We start from the raw sequence: 14,437 nt of genomic DNA, 5'->3' as shown, positions 1-14,437 counted from the left end.
CAACTCCACTCATTATTTTATAGACCTCTATCATATCTCCCCTCAGCCGCCTTTTCTCCAAGCTGAAGAGCCATAGCCGCTTTAGCCTTTCCTCATATTTCACCTCTCATAACTGTCTCACCATGGACACATCTAAGAACATCCAGACGAGCATTAGCTGATGGTCAGAACATAGGAAATCAATTTTGAGACAAATACATCAGCTCCTCCCAACATAAAGCCCAAAATGTCAATCTGAACTTCACCTGAGCAGGTAATCAACGTAGAACACAACAGGGCCAGGCTGATGTCCTCCTAAGTGCCTTGAAGATCAGCTGCGCCACCTGCAGGCAGTATAGTGACCTCCCTCAGAGGTTGACATACAAGGCGGCAGAGCAATCCAGAAAGAGAAAGCACTGACAACTGAGCCACCAGTCAAAAACAAAACAACAGGGAATAAGGACCTCAACTACATTACCTCCAGGTTCTGAGTGGTTTACAAACAATAAAGAAAACCAGGACAGTCTCTTGGAAAGTCTACTGGCGCACTGTCCCCATATTTATCTATTTAACACATTTATATCCCACTTAGTTGCACGCTCAGTGTAGCTTACAGAATATCGTAGTGGTAGACACCGGTTCAATAATACAGATACATAATACAATATAACCATGTAACAGATATAAGTACAAAACAACAAGGAAATAAAGAGGGGGTAGTGATAAAGGTCTAGTACGGTCCATAGTTTGCTGTGTCGCAAAAAGTAGGAAGTTAATTTGGATCAGGGGGGGTAGGCCTTCTTAAACAAGTTGGCTTTCAATATTAGCAATCACCGCCTACTGTCGGAGCAATCTGATCCTCCCAAGAAAACCCCTGATCCCCAAACCAGCCCAATGCAGCGATTCCCAAACCCTGTCCTGGGGGGAAACCCCAGCCAATCAGGTTTCCAAGATATCCACAATGAATATGCATGAGATGTGCACACTAAGGAGAGAGGGTATGCAAATCCATCTCTGGCCCTCTGGGAATACAGTATTATACATTCACCACGTGTTTATTAGCTCTTGAAAGGAGGTTCCCACTGAGAGGTTATAGACTAGACACACTTACAAGTCAATTCCTAAAAGCGTTCAGTTTTAGACAGGAAACACTACAGCGTCCAACCTGGTTCAACACTGGACAAGCCACTTACCTTTGCTACAAACTGCTTGTCCTTCTGGTCCAGGTTAGCTGTTGGAGCCACATAATCTCTCCAGATCCTTATCTTACGTTCTTTGGCATACCTGAGCATAGCAGAAAAGGTTGTTACAAAATCTGGAACGAACAAAACCTTCTGTTAAAGATCAGTCAGTCAGATGCCTTAACTGAGGAATGCAAGTGGCCTACTGGCTAAAAGCAATGGGTTGAGAACCAGGGAAGCCAGAAGCCACTGACACTCTTCAATCTTCACTTAATGTAGGCTCTTTGGGGCAGTTACTTACCACTGTACAGCACTACATATATTCAGCAGCACTATGAAAAGTGGTAAGTATTATATTGATTACAGATGGGTTTTATTTACTGTCAAGCGTGAAAGTTATCAACTTCATCATGGGGGAAAATGTAAACATTTCTAACTCATCTGACCCACTGAAAAGGAACTTTGCAAAACCCCACTCTTAGTCCAGTTCTCCCCTCTACATCTGCAGTAATGTGTCAGTGAGATGATCCTGAACAGTGGAAGCCCAGAAAGGTCATTTGTAATTGCTGCATTTCAAAGTTACCAACCCACTTGGTGTGTGGTGTGTGGTGTGTGGTGTGTGGTGTGTGGTGTGTGGTGTGTGGTGTGTGGTGTGTGTGTGTGTGTGTGTGTGTGTGTGTGTGTGTGTATACAAGCTATAAAGCCCGTTACAATGGGCAAGTTGTTTTGTTTCTGAAATGTAAAGAGAGAGAGTGAGAGTGTGTGTGTGTGTACGCCTCTTTTCTCCCCCTCGCAGAGCTGTGACTGACAAACAGAACCTTGGGAGCAGCACTACCATGTGCACAGAGCCGGAGCACTTCTCCCACATCCTCCGCTCCCACGGAGGACCTTTTCTCTCTTCGGAACCGGCTCTACTCCTTAAAAGGAGCCGGTTCCTTTAAAAGAATGGATTTCCCGACCCTGCGTCGAAACATGCGTCTGACGTCATCACATCAGACGCCAACGCAGGGCCAATCAGAGCCCCAGAACACTCCCCAAGCTTTCGGCCTTCCCCCCTCTGTCTCTGTAACAAAGCCTCAAAACCCCCAGCGATCCCAATCTCCTCCCGTCTTCAATTTCCACGATGGGAACCGCCGCCCACCTCATCCCAACACCACTGGAGGCCCCAGGCATCGCATCCCTGCACCGCCCCAGGTACATTTTAAACTAAATTAAAGCACTGGCTGTTCTTCTGAGCGACATGGTCGGGAGGCTCACGCTGTAGGGGGCGTCGTCGAGAGAGACCTGTGACGTGCCACGGATGCATGGCACGTCGGTCACTCTTCATTTATATAGTAGGATATATATATATACATGTATATATATATATAATATGTTTGACTTATTCTTACTGTACACCACCTTGAGTGAATTCCTTCAAAAAGACAGAAAATAAATCTTAATAAATAACTATTATGGCAGGAGCCAACTGGAAAGTTATTTCAACAACAAGGCAATCCCACCGTAAGCAGCCTGCCAATTAAAGAACTCTATTGTGAATAAAAACTAGGTAGGAACTCAAGACCCATTTGCCACTGGCTCATGTTAGACAGGTCACTTACATGACTTGTTTATCTAAAATCCCAGAAAATATGACTTTAAGCCAAGTCACTGGGAAGCAGCTGAAAACAAGGCATTTGGCTTCAACTGTTGACCAGTGAAGAGAGGTTAGCTTATTCCTAGACATTGTTAGGAGTGAGAGTGAAGCATGCAGTGTCGGAACATGGTATGAATAAGCTTCATCTCCCTGTATCCGTAAGCTCAACCACACCTAAATACTAAATACTAAAGTAAGAAAAGCTACGAGAATGGTATGGGATCTGCGTTACAAGACGTATGACCAAAGACTTGCTGACCTGAACAAGTATACCCTGGAGGAAAGGAGGAACAGGGGTGATATGATACAGACGTTCAAATACTTGACAGGTATTAATCCGCAAACAAATCTTTTCTGGAGATGCGAAGGCAGTAGAACGAGAGGACATGAAATGAGATTGAAGGGGGGCAGACTCAAAAAAGATGTCAGGAAGTATTTTTTCACGGAGAGGGTGGTGGATGCTTGGAATGCCCTCCCGCGGGAGGTGGTGGAGATGAAAACGGTAACGGAATTCAAACATGCGTGGGATATGCATAAAGGAATCCTGTGCAGCAGGAATGGATCCTCAGAAGCTTAGCTGAAATTGGGTGGCGGAGCAGGTGGGGGGAAGAGGGACTGGTGGTTGGGAGGCTAGGATACGGGAGGGCAGACTTATACGGTCTGTACCAGAGCCGGTGATGGGAGACGGGACTGGTGGTTGGGAGGCGGGAAATACTGCTGGGCAGACTTATACGGTCTGTGCCCTGAAAAAGACAGGTACAAATTCAAGATATGAGTTTATCTTGGGCAGACTAGATGGACCATGCAGGTCTTTTTCTGCCATCATCTACTATGTTACTATGTAAGCTATGTTAAACGCTGCTGTTAATGCACATTAATAGCATGTCACTATTAGTGCATGCCGTCACATTAAGCACAAATGCAGAAATTCCTCTTAGGGGGCACGAAACGGGTAGGCACCACATCTTACAGTTAATGCCAATAACCTCCACAGGGGTGGCTAACCTCATTCCACATTACCGGTGATCGTGGTTTTGCAGTAGCTACTCAGCTCCTTTCCCAAAGCACTAGAAACACCTCAAAAAAAGACATAGTGGAATTGGAAAAGGTGCAGAGAAGGGTGACAAAGATGATACAGGGGATGGGACGACTTCCCTATCAGGATAGGCTGAAGAGGCTAGGGCTCTGCAGCTTGGAGAAAAGGCGGCTGAGGGGAGATATGATGGAGGTCTATAAGATAATGAGTGGAACGGAACGGGTCGATGTGGAGCGTCTGTTTACGCTTTCCAAAACTACTAGGACAAGGGGGCATGTGATGAAGCTGCAGTGTTTGGTAAAGGGGAAGGGAGGTAAGGGGGGGCTTTGGGTGGGGACAATAATTCATAAACATTTTTTGGTTAGTAAAATACGGAGACTGGATCCTAATTTGATATCTGTATTGAGATTCTTTAAGTGTATTCTGTCATGTTCTTTTTGCATGGCTTGTTCTATTATGGTGTACTGTTGTTTTTACAATAAAGTCTCTATAAATAAAAAAATTAAAATTAAAAAATTAAAATTTTAAATGAATCGGAGGAATTTGTCTTCACTCAACGTGCAGTTAAACTCTGGAATTCGCTGCCGGAAAAGGTGGTTAAGGCGGTTAACTTAGCGAACTTCAAAAAAGGGTTGGACGGCTTCCTGGAGGAAAAAGCCATAGAATGTTATTGAATGGACGAGGGAATAATACAGTATTTCTAGGATGGGTGAGACAAATTGCTTGTTCTTTTGGCCGCTGTCAATGACAGGGTGCTGGGCTCGATGGACCCTTGGTCTGTCCCAGCATGGCGATGCTTATGCACTTATAGTTAATGCAACAGTTTTCCATTTAACACACCTTAACTCCGGGATGCAAAACAAAACCTAAGCGCAAGTTAGTAAATGAGCCGTTAGTTGGAACATAAGGACAGAGCCGGGCGGACTTCTATGGTCTATGTCCCAGAAAGACTATGATCAAGTAAATGATATCACATTCATTGTTGATTTAAATCTAGAATTGAAAATGAATGTGACTGTTGGGCACACTGGGTGGACCATTCAGGTCTTTATCCGCCGTCACTTACTATGTTAAGCGTGCTGGGCCGCATTGTCGGGTCCTAGGGTTACCATATGGCTCCAGAAAAAGGAGGACAGATTGAGCCAATCTGGGTTTTACTTCCCATTGCTTTCAACGGAAGCAAAACCCGGACTGGATCAATGTGTCCTCCTTTTTCTGCAGCCATATGGTAACCCTATCGGTTTCCTCCACTTTCATTTGTAGGCTTAGAGGTAATACATTCTTCAGCGTATTTCTATCTGAGACCCAAACTTGGGAGCTCAATTCCCATAGAGTTGCGCACTGAGAACTGACTTTCAGGATAAAGACGTGATTGTTTTTAGTTAGTTAGGCTTCTCTATGGTGAACTGCATTTTATGCTGTTATTTTTAAATTTGTACATCAGATATTTTATTTTTGTTACATTTGTACCCCGCGCTTTCCCACTCATGGCAGGCTCAATGCGGCTTACATGGGGCAATGGAGGGTTAAGTGACTTGCCCAGAGTCACAAGGAGCTGTCTGTGCCTGAAGTGGGAATCGAACTCAGTTCCCCAGGACCAAAGTCCACCACCCTAACCACTAGGCCACTCCTCCACTGTTGCTACTATTTGAGATTCTACATGAAATAGCAACATTCCATGTAGAAGTCGGCCCTTGCAGATCACCAATGTGGCCGCACAGGCTTCTGTGAGTCTGACGTCCTGCACGTACTGCACATCAGACTCAAAGAAACAGAAGCCTGCGCAGCCTTCTACATGGAATGCTGCTAGTGGAATAGCAACATTCCATGTAGAATCTCCAATAGTAGCAACATTCCATGTAGAATCTCCAATAGTATCTATTTTATTTTTGTTACATTTGTACCCCGCGCTTTCCCACTCATGGCAGGCTCAATGCAGCTTACATGGGGCAATGGAGGGTTAAGTGACTTGCCCAGAGTCACAAGGAGCTGCCTGTGCCTGAAGTGGGAATTGAACTCAGTTCCCCAGGACCAACGTCCACCACCCTAACCACTAGGCCACTCCTCCAGGTAGTCAGTTAAAAAATTAAAACTGACTACCTGTATTTCTGCAACACTATGTTTATACCATGAGGATGGGAATGGCTCTACCCACCCCACCCCCCCCATCTTCCCCACACCGTACAGTCTGGCGAGAAACCGGTACTGTTACCTCTCAGCTGCCCGTAGTTTATCTGCTCCCTGGGTGTAGACAGCAATGGACCAGTCTACACATCGGGCAAAGCCTTCCTTAAGCAGCAGTTCTGTGATGTTACCATTCTGGAATATAGAAGATAAAAGAGGATAAAGAACATTTTACTTAACTACTTCATTATGCCACCATTCCAGTTTCAATTCTGCCTCTGCCTTAATTCATCACAACCATACTCGGAAGTTAAACAGGCTTAAAATTGAGGAAAAAAAAATTAAAAGATTGTTGATTGTGGAAGTAAGTTTATGATGGACATCAGGCTTTCCAGATCTAAGTATGAAATGTCTTCTCTCCCTTATACACCCAAAGAACTGGTCAAAATGAGGAAATGTCTCAGTCAAAATTAAGAATCAGTAACCTGCATAACAGCCTGCTTCCCAGTATTCATCAGAGATGTTATATTTTGGATTATGTTAGTAGTATTTTATGTTATATTACTGTTAATTGTTTTACATTGGTACGTATGTTTTTATGGAAACGGCCTAGTTTACAGGCAGGTTAGAAGTGTTTAAAATAATAAATAAATAAATCATTCATTCATTCATCAGAGCTCCCCCCCCCCCCCCCCAAAAAAAAAAAAGAATCAGTAACCTCCTGGCTAGAGAATGGCACGGGGACAAAGTGTGTCTCCATCCCATCCCTGTGGGGTCTTGTCCTCATCTGCACAAGCCTCGAACACTTATGATTTTATAGTCAAATATTTTTATTAATGGATAAAAAGGAATATACTGTACAACTGTTTATAAATCACAAATAGAAAACAACAACAAGCAACTGAAATATCCCCCCCACCCTACTAACCCCAACAATATCTGACTTCTATCCCAAGGAAGCTTAATCCACCCTGTTAAAATGTCCAGGGGGATAAAATACAACCCCTACTCTGTATGCCCTATGCAGGGGAGAAATATGCCCTATTAAGCACTTGGATGACTAACAGGCATATTTTCAAAGCACTTAGCCTTCCAAAGTTCCATCGGTTTCTATGGAACTTTGGAAGGCTAAGTGCTTTGAAAATATGCATAAGTCATCAACAATCTCAGGATTCAATCTAGCTCTCCTGTCTTCCACAGTCCTTCCTGCAGTAGAAAATGTCCTCTCAGATGATATATTGGTAACATGAATGCACATAATCCTCTGTGCAAGTTTTGCCAGGTTTAGCCAGCACTTTTGCTTGTTTTTCCCAAAAAATCAAAATATTGTCTGCATCACTGGAACATAAATAACTGTCCAATTCATTAACGATAGCCTTGAAAGGAGGCATTGTTCCATAAAAGTCGTGCAGAAAACTGCTAACATCCATTTTCATTCTTTTGGAAGGGAACTCTTCCACAGATGTGGAAATGTAGATTACAGGCCGACCGAATTTTGGGTTCTGTTACGGTGCTGAAACTGGCCCAAAATGCTTTTTTCTGCCCAGTTTCGGTTTTGGCTGAAAGGCTACGATCACGGTTTGGGCCAAAACTGGCCGTGTGTTTTTAGTGGAAGCCAAAAATCCCGTTTGTCTCCCCCCCACCTGTTGAACAGGAGTTGGCTTCCCCCATCCCATCTTTACAATCCCTGGTAGTATAGGGCTGTAGTCAGGGCAGGAGTGATCCCCAGTCACTCCTACCCATGCTGGTTCTGCTTTCAAAATGTTTATTTTTGTTACATTTGTACCCCGCGCTTTCCCACTCATGGCAGGCTCAATGCGGCTTACATGGGGCAATGGAGGGTTAAGTGACTTGCCCAGAGTCACAAGGAGCTGACTGTGCCTGAGGTGGGAATCGAACTCAGTTCCTCAGGACCAAAGTCCACCACCCTAACCACTAGGCCACTCCTCCACTGTTGCTACTATTTGAGAATCTACATGGAATGTTGCTATTCCACAAGCAACATTCCATGTAGAAGTCGGCCCTTGCAGATCGATCACCAATGTGGCCGCGCAGGCCGTGCAGGACGTCAGACTCACAGAAACAGAAGCCTGCGCAGCCTTCTACATGGAATGTTGCAAATGGAATAGCAACATTCCATGTAGAATCTCCAATAGTAGCAACATTCCATGTAGAATCTCCAATAGTATCTATTTTATTTTTGTTACATTTGTACCCTGCGCTTTCCCACTCATGGCAGGCTCAATGCGGCTTACATGGGGCAATGGAGGGTTAAGTGACTTGCCCAGAGTCACAAGGAGCTGCCTGTAGCTGAAGTGGGAATCAAACTCATTTCCTCAGTTCCCCAGGACCAGAGTCCACCACCCTAACCACTAGACCACTCCTCCACTCCAAAACGACTGCATAAAGTGGTACTCTTAAGTTCCTGTCTCAGAAGATATTTAACTACATCAGCATTGACTTGGGAACCTAACCACGCCAGACTTGTTGAGAAGTCCTCGTTAAAATGGCTCTCCCAGTTGTCAGCCTATGCTTGAGACTGGAGGATTAGTCTCCTGTGGGTCTAGCAGAAGGCTGCTGACTGCAAGCTCTGAAAATCCCCAATGAGCCTCATTGGTTCACATTCACACAACTAATCTTTCGTTTCTAGTTTCGTCTTTGGCCAAAACTAGGCAATAAGTTTCAACTGCAGTTTCAGCTAAAACCGAAAAAAGCATTTTCGGACAGCCTCTTAATGTGGCTTGTGGAGGATCCCGAGTTGATGAACTTGAGCCTTCCGTTTCAAGCTGGTTTTGGTACAACCATCTCAAAGATTCAGTTGCCTGTGTTTTTACATCATATGGGAAGATAATTGCATTGTCTTTCAGATGTGGGTGTAGTGGAAGAAAAGGAAAGTAAGTGTCAAACAAGTGTTGGAAATGCTCCTCGATGCCAGCAACAATGGATGAATCTATTGCAACAGTAAGATGCTTGAGCAACTGGGTACGTGATGGAAGGACGATGCAGATGGTACGAGCCTGGTCAGCAGACAAGGCACAAATGTCATCTAACAGTGCTTCATTTAAATCCAAAAGCCGCTTCTGCAGTTTTTTTTTATCACTGAATTCAGTTGCCAGGTTTCTAAGATGTGTTACATTTTCTCATATTGATATTAGCATTTTATAGATGCTCTTCCATCTAGTTGGGAACAGCCTGTTTAAGGCTAGTCTCAAGCTTTTAGAGTATTTATTTGCTGCATTTGTACCCCACATTATCCCACCTATTTGCAGGCTCAATGTAGCTTACATTATATTGCAAAATATATAATTATGAACAGAGTAAGAGGCTTGTTCTAATTTAACATATTACTATGTAAGAAATATGGAAGATATGTCTATAGAAAGATTTACATAGCACATAATAAAAAGCAGTAAAATATAATGACCAATAATGATAATATGATTAATATAATCAATTCAGAGGGATCAGTACGTGATTGATTTAGATATTGCATAATCAAGTCGTTAAGGAGGATTCTTATTGTAAGTTTCTTCGGACATCTTCAAGTCCTTGCTCAAAGCCCACCTCTTCAATGTCGCCTTCGGCACCTAACCACTACACCTCTACTCAGGAAAGCTAGTCTACCCCAACTTGACATTTCGTCCTTTAGATTGTAAGCTCCTTTGAGCAGGGACTGTCCTTCTTTGTTAAACTGTACAGCGCTGCGTAACCCTAGTAGCGCTCTAGAAATGTTAAGTAGTAGTAGTAGAACAAGTGCGTTTTCAATAATTTCCTGAAGTCTGTCAAGTCACGTGTTATTTTTATAGTATTCGGTAGTTTATTCCGTGCTTTTGACACAGGGACCAAGTTTGTCCCTGTCCCTGCAGGCTCTGCCTGTCCCCATCAACTCTGCCCTGTCCCTGCACGTCCCCATCTCCGTGTCATTTTCTACTCCTGACCTTAAAGCCATCAGGAGCAAAGATGCTTTCTTCAGCTGCAGTTCTCTGCTTACCACGAGAGGGCATTCCTTATCGTCATCAGGTGGTGACATAACAGTGAGCAGCACTGCATTGATCTGTGCAAATGTAGTGTATGAAAAGCTTTAATCAGCTTCCAAGATTTTTTTTTAACCACCTGATGTTTTTGTTGGTTATGCAACCTTTGCCAATTTGATGCCTTTGTAAGTTGCAGTGCAATACAGGATCAATGTCCTTTAGGATCACTAGATATCTGCAGCTTCGTGGAAAGTGTACACACTTGTGACCCAGGAAGTAGAGAAAGAAATTATTTAAGGGGTTGACCGTCAAGTCAGGAGCACTGAGGGATTCCTGCAAACACAAGCCATCTGGGGCAGGAACAAGGTTAAAAAATCTGACAACGCAAGAGTATCAACCTATGAAAATATCTGCCAAAGACAGACGGACTTCCTTCACCTGACACTCGCAGGATAATTGACAGGCACAGGGGAACAAGTTTCCCCACACCTCTTTAGAAAAACCATCAGTACCAGCCACTCAGTTGGAAAATTAAAAGTTCTATATTGACATTTTAGTTTTATTTCTTCATGTAAATAATCACAAATAAAAACAAAATATGACATTTTTCTTATATTCAGTAGTAAACGAAATCTCACTAGCCAGTAACACTGCCTCCCACCCTCCTCAGATAAGTTTTAGACCCAAGTCTTATTTAAAAGATTTATATACCGCACAAAAAAACAGAAGAAAAACACAATCAAACATATAAACGGCGAGTGACCGTACTCACTCGCAAATGCGCAGTAGAGACTTCCCTCTCTGCCCCGCCCCCGCTTCAATACGTGATGATGGGGGCGAGACAGAGAGGGAAGTCTCTACTGGCATGCTGCAGACGTCGGAACCGCTCCCCCTCCGCCCCTCCATCTGGCCCGAGCACTGTGAACTTACATCAGCACGCAGCAGCAGGCACATCAGCAAAGCTGCCGTCCGGCTTCCTTCTCTGCCTTTGTCCCGCCCTCGCCGACGTTACGTCACACGAGGGCGGGACACAGGCAGAGAAGGAAGCCCGCCCCGACGGCAGCTTTGCTGATGTGCCTGCTGCTGCGTGCTGATGTAAGTTTACAGTGCTGCTCGGGCCGGGTGGAGGGGCGGCGGCGGCGACTCCGGGGGGGGGGGCTCGGAACCCCCCCCCCCATTCCAAAAGTAGCCCGTTTTCACGGGCTCAACAGCTAGTGCAATCATAAAACAAATCCTAAGTACACATTAAAAAAAAACACACACACATTAAAAATAAACTTTAAAAAGTTAGCATTATTGGAAGGGCTGACAGACCAAAAGATCTGATTCAAGCCACAAAATAATGGAAAGGGTTATTCCATTGAAACGGGCCAGCAACTGAAAAGGCATGTGTAGAGAATGTCGTTTAAAACTTCTGAACTGGCAGCACTAATAAACCCTATGACAGCAAAGCCTACTTGAAGGAACATATCCAGCTAGCTGATCTCTGTACTTCAGAAACCACCATTTTCAATCTGGAGCAGAGCAGCCCGTGATAGAACTGTGAAAGGCAGGGACTGTGCCTGTCGCTTCTTCCTCTTCAACATCAGCAAAATTCGCCCTTTCCTCTCTGAGCACACCACCAGAACTCTCGTCCACGCTCTCATTACCTCTCGCCTCGACTACTGCAACTTACTCCTCACCGGCCTCCCACTCAGCCATCTATCCCCCCTTCAATCCGTTCAGAACGCTGCCGCACGTCTTATATTCCGCCAGAACCGATATACTCACATCACCCCTCTCCTCAAGTCACTTCACTGGCTTCCGATCAGATACCGCATTCAATTCAAGATTCTCCTCCTTACCTACAAATGCACCCGGTCTGCGGCTCCTCACTACCTCTCTACCCTCATCTCCCCCTATGTTCCCGCCCGAAATCTCCGCTCACAGGACAAATCCCTCCTTTCAGTACCCTTCTCCACCACTGCCAACTCCAGGCTCCGCTCATTCTGCCTTGCCTCATCCTATGCCTGGAACAATCTTCCTCAACCCCTACGCCAAGCCCCCTCCCTACCCATCTTCAAATCTCTGCTTAAAACTCACCTCTTCAATGCTGCTTTTGGCACCTAACCTTTCGAGAAATATAGTATGCCCTATCAGGTGGACTCTACACTTGTCTTTTAAATTGTACACTTGTCTTTAGATTGTAAGCTCCTTGAGCAGGGACTGTCCTTCCATGTTAAATTGTACAGCGCTGCGTAACCCTAGTAGCGCTTTAGAAATGTTAAGTAGTAGTAGTAGTAGTGTGCTGACGTCATTCTTCTGTAGCTCAGAGAAGGTGGTACCAGTGAAGCCTATTGTTCAATGGGTAAGACTACTTAAATTTTGACAAGTAGCCTCTAGTTGCCTGCATTCTGTATTTATACAGAAACCCATATACGTTATTTCTATACCGCTGAAACCACCAAGTTCTTAGCAATTTACAATAATTTATTTATTGCATTTGGATCCCACATTTTCCCACCTTTTGGTAGGTTCAGTGTGGCTTACATAGTTCAAGACAGAGGATTACAGAATTTCAGTTTGATGGTGTCCATCACTTAATACAAATGATCAGTAGTAGCGTAGACTGCATTTACATAACGGATCGGGAGAACAGGTGGTATTGGCAGAACTGAGGTAAAAATAAGTTAAAAAAAAAAAAAGACAATATCTTGGGAAGAATATAAACTCAAATAACTAACAAACTCATTTTAAACAAATCTCTTTAAAAGATGGGTTTTCACATTTTTCTTAAATTGAGAGTAGGATGACTGTACAGTAAAACAAATATAAAAATCACTTCAAAACCGCAATTCAAAATCTCAATGTAAAGCCTAAGATAACTCCTTCCCCCCCCCCCCCACACCCTACCACAACCTCCCCTGCCCCTCCCCCCCCCCCAAAAAAAAAAAAACAACCATGGGGAATCACTTGCCGGGTGAAGAATGGTGCCAAGTATGTTCTGGTTGTGGCAACTCTCTAGGATGATCTGAACATCCCTTTGGAGCAGCCGGGATTCCGTGAAGAACTTGGCCTCGGCAGCAAATGGCTCCGGTGTTTCTGTGCCATCAGTTTCCCTTTTGAAAGTCGGACACTGCAGGATAAGCAAGGAATAAGTAACATGTAAGCTGCTTTTGAAAAGTACTGGGATGTGCTCCAATTTATTCCAGCACTAGCTAAGGTGCTCATATGCTGACAGGGTGTAACAGACGAACATATTACGCCAATTTCATCAGCTTTACACTGGTTGACAGTTGCTTTTTATATTAAGTTTATGTATAGTGTTGATTTATAAGCCAATTAGTTAACTTTAGTTAGAAGGAACCTGGGCATTGCAAATTCCATTGGTGCGGCAAATTCACGTGGTTGGAACCTATAATGGAGCCTTTCCTAAAGTAGCACCTATAGGACGAAATTACCAGTACAAGTAAGGCTGAAACAGCTGAAAAACATTTTGTTCAGGCTTTTGAACCCTCCTAGGAGGATGTATATTACCTATTAGGATCATGTGCTGTAGTGAGATGAAATTGGTTTGCAAAACATTGTGTTATGTTTTATTCTCAGATAGCAGATAACATCCTGATTTTGTAAACTCTATGAGCAGGGACTGTCTTTTTTGTGTATGGTGTACAGCGCTGCATATGCCTTGTAGCGCTATAGAAATGATAAACAGTAGTAGTACTATTTATTTGTAGCATTTATATCCCACATTTTCCCACCTATTTGCAGGCTCAATGTGGAGGACTGGCCTAGTGGTTTGGGTGGTGGACTTTGGTCCTGGGGAACTGAGGAACTGAGTTCGATTCCCACTTCAGGCACAGGCAGCTCCCTGTGACTCTGGGCAAGTCACTTAACCCTCCATTGCCCCATGTAAGCCGCATTGAGCCTGCCATGAGTGGGAAAGCGCAGGGTACAAATGTAACAAAAATAAAATAGATACTATTGGAGATTCTACATGGAATGTTGCTACTATTGGAGATTCTACATGGAACGTTGCTATTCCACTAGCAACATTGCATGTAGAAGGCTGCACAGGCTTCTGTTTCTGTGAGTCTGACGTCCTGCACTCACAGAAGCAGAAGCCTGCGCGGCCACATTGGTGATCTGCAAGGGCCGACTTCTACATGGAATGTTGCTAGTGGAATAGCAACATTCCATGTAGAATCTCAAATAGTAGGAGGAGTGGCCTAGTGGTTAGGTGGTGGACTTTGGTCCTGGGGAACTGAGGAACTGAGTTCAATTCCCACTTCAGGCACAGGCAGCTCCTTGTGACTCTGGGCAAGTCACTTAACCCTCCATTGCCCCATGTAAGCCGCATTGAGCCTGCCATGAGTGGGAAAGCGCGGGGTACAAATGTAACAAAAATAAAATAGATACTATTGGAGATTCTACATGGAATGTTGCTATTCCACTAGCAAAATTCCATGTAGAAGGCTGCACAGGCTTCTGTTTCTGTGAGTCTGACGTCCTGCACGTGCAGGACGTC

At 44.2% G+C, this 14,437-nt stretch overlaps 1 protein-coding gene across 1 annotated transcript in view; it reads right to left on the bottom strand.

Moving 5' to 3' along the window:
* Positions 1-14,437, bottom strand: part of SND1 (staphylococcal nuclease and tudor domain containing 1) — a 1,412,868-nt gene that overhangs the window by 1,320,748 nt on the left and 77,683 nt on the right. The window contains exons 7-9 of the mRNA XM_030217129.1: positions 12,887-13,045; positions 6,045-6,151; positions 1,173-1,263 (exon numbers count right to left, since the gene is read on the bottom strand). Coding sequence (XP_030072989.1) covers positions 1,173-1,263; positions 6,045-6,151; positions 12,887-13,045 — 357 coding nt within the window. The remainder of the gene's footprint in view (positions 1-1,172; positions 1,264-6,044; positions 6,152-12,886; positions 13,046-14,437) is intronic.

This window comes from Microcaecilia unicolor, chromosome 10 (genome assembly GCF_901765095.1).
Source record: "Microcaecilia unicolor chromosome 10, aMicUni1.1, whole genome shotgun sequence".
NCBI lineage: Eukaryota > Metazoa > Chordata > Amphibia > Gymnophiona > Siphonopidae > Microcaecilia > Microcaecilia unicolor.
The sequence above is the reverse complement of the archived record's forward strand: the minus strand, read 5'-3'. Positions and strand labels throughout refer to the sequence as shown.